The sequence below is a fragment of the Galeopterus variegatus genome, unplaced genomic scaffold, assembly GCF_000696425.1.
Source record: "Galeopterus variegatus unplaced genomic scaffold, G_variegatus-3.0.2 Scaffold2446, whole genome shotgun sequence".
Taxonomy (NCBI): Eukaryota; Metazoa; Chordata; class Mammalia; order Dermoptera; family Cynocephalidae; genus Galeopterus; species Galeopterus variegatus.
In genome coordinates this window covers 226434-235062 of record NW_007728557.1, presented here as the reverse complement: position 1 = coordinate 235062, position 8629 = coordinate 226434, and the positions used below count along the sequence as shown (strand labels likewise).

The 8629-nt window shown below is 36.5% G+C and overlaps 1 protein-coding gene across 2 annotated transcripts in view; it reads left to right on the top strand.

Moving 5' to 3' along the window:
• Positions 1-8629, top strand: part of PPP1R12B (protein phosphatase 1, regulatory subunit 12B) — a 168253-nt gene that overhangs the window by 30393 nt on the left and 129231 nt on the right. For both annotated transcript variants that reach the window (XM_008581730.1, XM_008581731.1), the window contains exon 12: positions 1134-1316. In XM_008581730.1, the coding sequence (XP_008579952.1) occupies positions 1134-1316 (183 nt within the window). The remainder of the gene's footprint in view (positions 1-1133; positions 1317-8629) is intronic.

Sequence of the window (8629 nt, the reverse complement as noted above, 5' to 3'; positions counted from 1 at the left end):
CTCAGCCAGTGAGCGGGAACCGGTCTGTATGTGGGATCCGAACCCTCGGCGGGAGTGCCTCCGCGCTTCCCAAGCGACGCACTAGCGCAGTGCGCCACCGGGCCGGCCCCAAAAGTATTCTATTTTTATAATTTTATCTAGGTACCATATTTAGGTTTTTATGATCTGATTTTTTTTTTCAAGATTATTCTAATAATGTGATTATTTGGAAGTGAGCTATAGCTATTTGTGAACATTTTTGTTAATAATTGTGAGTAGGTGAAAAAACAGATTTTTAACATTCGTGCTTTTCATTGTTTTTCCCATCTCTGTGAGTATCAATTTTGGATCTCTGTTACCCAGCAACAGCTGTGACATCATAAATGATAGCTTTTTGGATGGAGAGCCAATGGTTGCTCCCAACTCTTTGTTAAGAAACAAAGATCTTGTTTTCATGTTAATGAGTTTAATTATACAGCTTGCTGTTGAAAAGTCTGTTGTTAAGGTTATATGTAGAATCCTATTTTTTTTTTTCAATTTCTCACTTATGCAGTTATGAATATAGACAATTAGGCATTTGGTTAAATGGAAAAACAGAGCAGTTGCTGAACTAGGTGAGGGATAACTAAACATACTGAGGTTGTAGAGTATTTATCAAATATCTCTGGATAATCCAAGAAGATGGTAATCAAACCTAGGCTGAGGACTACCACAAAGACTCCCACTGCCAAGAATTAAGGGACGGGTGGAGACGAATACTGTAAGTGACTTTTTAGTATCTTTTTCATGTGTAAAGAGGCCCTGTCTGTGTGCATGTGTGGAGACCAGATGTACTGAAGGGCCATTTAAAGCACTCTTGCATATGTCATATCTTGCCTTGTACCATAGCTAATTTTTTTGTTTGTTATTTAATCTCAGACACTTAAAGAATTTTATAAAATATAAGTCCTCAGGCAGAGAATGTCAGATTAAATGTGTAATCATAGTGTTCCAAGATTTAAGAGCTCAGAATGAAAAAGCAAACCAATGGACAAAATCTGAGCAAGAAGATTCTCTAGTTAAATCTGTCTCTAACCCTTTTGTTTATGTGCCGGTGCTTTGTTGTATCGCATGCCTGACCATTCTCTTTCTGCTTATGTCTTTTTTGATTTCAGGACTCCTTACAAATCCCAAGCTGACTCGACAGCAGAGAAAACAGCAGACAATGTCTCTTCTAGCACCCCACTCTGTGTGATCACCAATCGCCCTCCACCTAGCACTGGCAATGGAGTTACACCTGCCACTGTGCTCTCCTCTATGGGAACAGACTCCTCTGTGGAAGCCAGGGAGAAGAGGAGGTATGTCAGGTTACTGATTTCATTTGAGGGGCTGTGCTTTGAGGTAGGAGATAAAGGAGTGGGTGCGAGGTCTTTTCTCCAATCTCAAATTTATGAAATAGATCTTTATATTAATGTTTGAGTTCTATTTTTTGTCTCTGGGAGAGTTTGATGGGGATCTCAATTTTTCCTAATTATTTAACATAGACACTTACTCTATTATGGATACGGGCATATATTTTTTTATTTGTCTTATGAAAGATACCATTGTCAGGCATTCTTTCTGCATTTTGTGATGGAGAACCTGAAGCAGAGACAAGGATCTTTTGTTTTGTTCTGGGTAGCCTATGATGACTTCTCTGGCAACAAAGAAAAGTAACATTATGATTAAAGGTTCAAAGAAATAGAGCTAGGATGTAAAGTTTTAATTAATTTGTGAAGAACACCAGAAAAGGAAATGAATAGTATTTGGTGATATGGTAGAAGGATAGTGACTGGCTATTCTGCAATTTCTTCAGAGAAATTATGAGAGAGCAGTTGTGAATTGACTTAGGAGAGATTTAAGGTAGAAGCTAAAAAGAAGTTTTTGATTGTCAGGATTAAGAGAGACGTTGGAAAATGTAACCAAGAGAAAACGGCTCATTTTTTCCACTTGAAGAAGTATAAAAAGTAAAATACACTCCATTTGGGCATTTCAGATCTACTGAAAGACTGAGGCTATAATCATCTTTAAAGACTAGAAGAACAGGTGAAATCTCATCAAAATTTAGATTTCAGTTTGACTTTATATTTTTTTGAATATCCAGAGGAAGGAGATTTTATATTATTGAGTATGTATATATGTACAGTAAGTCAACATATCTTCTCATCTACAAGATACAATGAGTTAAACTTTTTAGATGTTTGTTTATTATAAAGACAGTTCTAAAGTACATTTTGAGAAGGATGGGAAGAAAGATGTTAAGTGAGATGGAAATTATTATTTTTTCTTCCTTTTCCTTCTTTCCTCCCTTTCTTTTTTTTTCCATTTCTTTACATAAAAATCAAAGGAAGCCAATTTTCTGGGCTAACAGGTTTCAGAGCCAGCACTTGTCTTCTTTTAATTGGCTTCCAGCCGAGGAAATATTAATAAATCAATCATGAATATTTAATGTTTATGTATTTAATAGCTCAGTTGTAATTTAGATATTAGTTTCATCTAGAAACTAAATGTAAGAGTAATCTTTTCATTTGCTGAATAAAACTTTCTTTAAAAAAGTCTTTCTGAGCTGAGAGAAGTAAAATGAGTTAAATTCATCATTAAGATCATGATTCCTGAAAGGATGGAGAAATCAGGTTCTTTATCAAACTGCCCTATTAAATACCTAATTGCACGAACTATTTCTTAGTGACCAGATTTCTAAGTTTCTCTGCCTTCTGGAGAATTTGTGTGTGTGTGTGTGGGTATTTTTTTTTTTTTTTTTTTTTTTTTTGGTAGCTGGCTGGTATAGGGATCTGAACCATTGACCTCAGTATTATCAGCACTGGGAATTTTATAACCTACAGTGAATAAAATAGCACCTGCCACAGATTTCTATTTTATTTTATTAGTTTCATTCAGTCAACAAATCTCTGTTGAATACCTATGGTGTACCACATATGATAACTAGGACGTATTTCCTTAAGGAAGAGCAGATATAAGAATAAAAGGATTAAATCAAGATGTTAATTAATTATAAGATGAATGCTGTGTATCAAGTACATGTTGAGATAAGTGCATTTTAGGAATGGCACAAGATAAATAAATAGGGACATGTTAGATAAAGAGCTGTCGGACTCGGTCACTTGATAAATACTAGCATTCATTCATTTTCAGAATATTTATTGAGTACCTGCTGTTGCTGGGTACTATGATAAACCCAGGTGGTACATCAGTGAACCAGAGAAATATGATCTGAGCCCTTGGGAAACATATGCTAGTGACAAAGACAAACCTTAAATAATTACACTTGTCATATATACTATAAAGAGGTAGTATAAGTTGTCATGACAGTGTATTAAGGAAGATCGACCTACAAAAGACTTCCTTTCTCCTGGCGATCAAAGAGGCTCTTGTAAGTATGTGGTGCTCATACTGAAATCTGTAGGGTAAAAAATAGGAAGGTGAAGAGAAGACAATGAGCATTCCAGGCAGAAAGTATGGCAGTCAAAGACTCTAAGGTGGGAAGGTGCTTGATCCATTGGGGAAACTGCAAGAAGGCATTGTGTGACTAAGTATAGAGAGTCAGGGAAAGGGTGGTCTAAGATGAGGCCTGAGGGGTGGGTAGGAGCTATATAATGCAAGGTCTTACAGCAGTGATAAGGAGTTTGGGTTTATATGCTAAGAACCATGATGAGCCACTAAAAAAATTTTAAAACAGCTTTATAGAGATATAATTCACACACCATACAATTCACCTATTTAAAGTGTACAATTTAATGGCTTTTATTCACAGATATGTGCAACCATCACCACAGTCAATTTTAGAACATTTTCATCACCTCAAAGAGAAATTCTGTACCCTTTTGCTGTCACACCCTCTTTCCAGTCCCCCTAGACTAAGCAACCACTTATCTACTTTCTGTCTCTATACGTTTGCCTGTTTTGGACATTTCATATAAATGGATTCAATATGTGACTGACTTCTTTCATTTAATGTAATGTTTTCAGTGTTTATCCATGTTGTAGCCTATATCATTGCTTTATTTCTTTTTATGACTGAGTACTATTCTATTTATGGATATACCACATTGTTTACTCGTAAGCTGACAAATATTTGAGTTGTTTCCACTTTTTGGTTATTATAAACAATGTTAATATAAACATTGTGTACAAGTTTTTATGTGGACCTATGTTTATTTCTCTTGAGTATATAACTAGGAGTAGAATTTTTGGGTCATATGCCACTGGAAGATTGTAAGCAAAAAGTAACATTATCTGACTTAAATTTTTAAAAGTCTGGCTTTTAAACTCTGGCTGTGGTATTGCATATGAATTGGACAGGGTAAGAATGGACAGGAATGGATATGAGATGACCAGTAAGGAGACCATTGCTGAAGAAAGGAGCATGAGACAGAACAGTGGCTTGCACTGAGGTAATGGTAGAAGAGTTGGAGAAAAGTGAATGGGCTCAAAATATATTTAGGAGGCTGGGTCCAGCAACATGGTAGATGGAACTTACAAAGACCCCTTTCCCATTATAAACATGGCACAATATAGTTAAGTTTAGAAGAATGAAAGGGAACTCCCAGATGACAAAAATTAAAAGAACTCAAAAGACAGAGTGGTTTGAGTGATCCAAGGTTGGTGTCATATCTTTATGTAGATGTAAGAAGGGTCTGGAAGCTCAGATTTTAATGCGATGTGTGGGTGTAGGAAGCATGGCTCTGGACCTACTAGGCTAGAAGCTGTAACCAAGAAACTATGACAGGCTAGAATTCTCAAAGGGCTGTCCAGTTCATGAAAAAGGTATTTTCACCATGGCTGAAAGCAGCAGCAAGGAAAGGGTTCTATGTAAGGGTCTGTGCAGAGAAAAAAAAGTCATTTATGAGAAATTTTCACTACCCATATAGTTTGGAAATCCCATGCCAAGAATTTGACATAGAAACTGGGTCTGTACTCTTGAAACCCTGGGGCCCTGGCACAAGAAAATTCCTTAAAGGAATACATCTACAACTCAGGGTACAAGGAATTTCTGTAAAAGAGTTTCTGCCAAAGATGAACTCACATAAAAAATTATAAACACTGAAGGACATGAATCACCATGAAGGAGAAACAGGTGCAAGTTCTAAGATAGACTTGTAGATGCAGGCTAACGTGAAGTAGAAGTTTTTAATGCAGAACAGAAACCTCAAACTATTATTTGAATAGGTAACAATAATTAGAGGTGACCAGCTGTACTGTACTGTACACCTATAGGAACAGTTAGGTAAATGGGTCAGGAGTGGTTTCTAAAATATAGGATTTTGCAAAATATTATCTTATCTACATAAAGTCCTATTTAAATGAGAACGCACACATATAAACCATCTAACAACCATTTATTGAAAGACTGTCATGTATGTGCCAGGCACAGAGGTATTAAGGATACAGAGTCAAATAAAACATCTTTTCTGCCCTTGAGGATCTTAAATCTATCGTGGGAAAGTAAACACTCAAATCAAAATTATGGTACAATTGTTAAGTGCTGTGATAAAGAAAGATATGTGTGTAGGTTGTTATGGGAGCTCAGAGGAGCATTATCTAAATTAGACAGAGTAGGGTGACAGGGAAGTCCTAGCAGAGGAGGTGACTGGAGTTGAATTTTGAAGGCAACTGAAAGTACCTATAAGTAGTAGGAGGAGGATGGTATTTTAAAGGAGATATAAGAAGTTAAAGAAACAAACAAGTTCAGTATGCCTGAATCTGAGAGGGTGAGAACAGGGTAGCATTTCTGAGTCTTCTGTGAAACAGATTTAGATGACGGCAAAAAAAAAAAAAAAAAGCATTCTGTAGCCACATGTATTTGGGAACAGGGGGTTAAACAAAGTTAAATAGGATTACTCAGAAACATTCTCAGGGTCATTTCTCTCTAGGGAGTGGGGCACGAAGGTGGTTAGATTAGCAGCATTTTCCAAATTTGTGTCCATGAAATAGTTTTGTTTTTTTTCTTCCACAGAAACCCGAGTGGTATTCCACAGGATATATTTTGGAAATTGCGGAGCTAGAGAGGCAGGCAGAAGCCAAATCATGTACATTTTTCTCTCTGTTATACTAAGAAACTTGAGCTTTCATTCTCAAAGCTATGGAATACTACCAAAGGATTTTCAGCAGGGGAATGACTTGATCATATAAAACATATCATTTAAGCCTTTACAGAATTAAAGCCATTTAGTTTCTCCCTCTAGACAAACATAAGCTAAAAGAAAAAAAATCTGATGTTTTGAAAACAGCTAAATTTTCTTTCTGAAAGAGCATGCTGTGTGCTAATTCTTCTCTTGAAGCTGCAGCTTTCTCTGTAATCAGCTCATTGTGGAAGCATTTTGATTCCTGCTGGGAAACCATGATGAAGGCCTGAAGCCTGTGTTCACAAGTCCAATTTGAAACAATTAGTGAGCATTGGGATAAATGGGGCATTGAAACTGGCCACAGCAAGATCTAACCAGTGGAAAGTCATCTTTCAGAAATAATCTCCATTTGCAGTATAATTAGAATGCTTGAATTGAGGAGTGGGTCTTAACATTAAATTGCACAGCTGGCTGTTTCTGAGAATGTTTTATTCTAAGAGTGCATTAAGTGGGTGTGTGCTTGCCAGTTGGTCAATCGTCAGTCTCAGTTGTACATCCTGTGAAAACAGTTCTTTACACAGTTTGTTAACTACAGCTATATTGTTAAACGAACAAAGCTAGATACAAAAGGATACATTATGATACCAAATAGTAATAAACATGGAAATATTAACACTGGCTTTTTTGGGGGGATTATGGATAATTTTATTTTTCTATATTTTCCAAAGTTCTAGAGTGATATAGTATTACAATCATAATGGGACAGAGGGGACAGAAGGGCTTGAAAAAAAATTAACTCTAGGGACAACAGTTTCTCTTATGATGTAAGTCTGTGAAGATGGCCATGATCATTGAAGAGTATGTGCAATAGTCAGAAATTCAAGGTTTGCAGGATTCTAGATAATTTTATGATTTTGCATATATAGCTCAGGGCAGAACTGCTGAAAAAGTTTGTTATTTTTTCCCCAAAATTTTATTGATATTTATTTTTGTGGGGTATAGTGTGTTGTTTCAATACGTACATATACTGTACAATGATTCACTTACGGTAGATAGCATCATTTTGTACCTGTTTGTACACCCCTTCTTCTCCCCCCACGCCCTTCCCCTCCCCTCCCCTCAAATGCTCTGCTAACCGTTATTCTACTCTCTACAAGACCATGTGGTATTTGTCTTTCTGTGCCTGACTTATTTTGATTTTTTGCTATTTATTTTTAGTATGTCTCTTGTAAGTTTTTGTGTTATAGTTACCATGAGGCTTACAAAAAGCATGTTATAGTTATAACAGATTATTTTAGACTAATATCAACTTAACTTTGATATCTAAGAAAAAGGAACCAAGGTCAACTCTCTTTGTTATTACCATCCCCCTGACTTTTTGACATTTTGTTGTTTCAAGTTACATCTTTTGATATTGCTTATCTCTTATACAGTTGTTGTATTTGTGTTATTAGGCTTGTCCTTTAGTCTTTATACTAAGGATATAAACAGTTTATTCACTCCCTGCCTCCCCCCCTCCCCCATGACACTGGAGTATTCTGAAGTCATCTGTGAACTTACTTTGCTAATGAGTTATGTACCTTTAAATGTTTTCTTGCTGCTCAGTGGTGTCTTCCTTCAGATTGAAGAACTCCCTTTAGCATTTCTTTTAAGGCAGGTCTAGTATTGGTGAATTCCCTTTGCTTTTGTTTGTCTGGGAAAGACTTTTTCTTCTTCATATTTGAAGGTTAATTTTGCTGGATAGAGAATTCTTCTTCTTTTTTTTTTTTTTAAAGATGACCGGTAAGGGGATCATAACTCTTGTCTTGGTGATGTCAGCACCACGCTCACCCAGTGAGCTAACCAGCCATCCCTATATAGGATCCGAACCCGTGGCCTTGATGTTATCAGCACCGCACTCTACCGAGTGAGCCACGGGCCGGCCCTGGATAGAGAATTCTTACCTGGCAGTCTTCTGTCAGCACTCTCAATATATCATCCCATTCTCTTCTGGCCTATAGGGTTTCTACTGAGAAATCCGCAAAGAGACATATTGAGGCTCCATTGAATGTTATGTGTTTCTTTTCTCTAGCTGCTTTCAGCTTTCTTTCTATTTTTGGGGGGGGGGGGTACAATTTGATATATATTTTTTTTTCGTTAAATTTTTATTTTGTCAATATACACTGTATATGATTATTATGGCCCATCACCGACACCTCCCTCCCTCTTCCCTCTCTCCCCTCCCCCCCAAGAATGTCCTTTCCGTTTGCTTGTTGTAACAACTTCATAAAAGTATAGTTGTTATATCTTCTTCCCCACCCCCACCCCCGTTTTTTTTTTGTGTGTGTATGTGGGTGAATTAATTTGTTTGTTTTTTTAGCTCCCACCAATGAGTGAGAACATGTGGAATTTCTTTTTCTCTGCCTGACTCGTTTCACTCAATATTATTCTCTCAAGGTCCATCCATGTTGTTGAATTTTATCAAGTAGCTTAAAATGCATGGAAAATACTAAAATAAATCGTGACTTGTGACAATGTTTTTTTTTTTTTTTTTTTTTAATTTTTTTTTT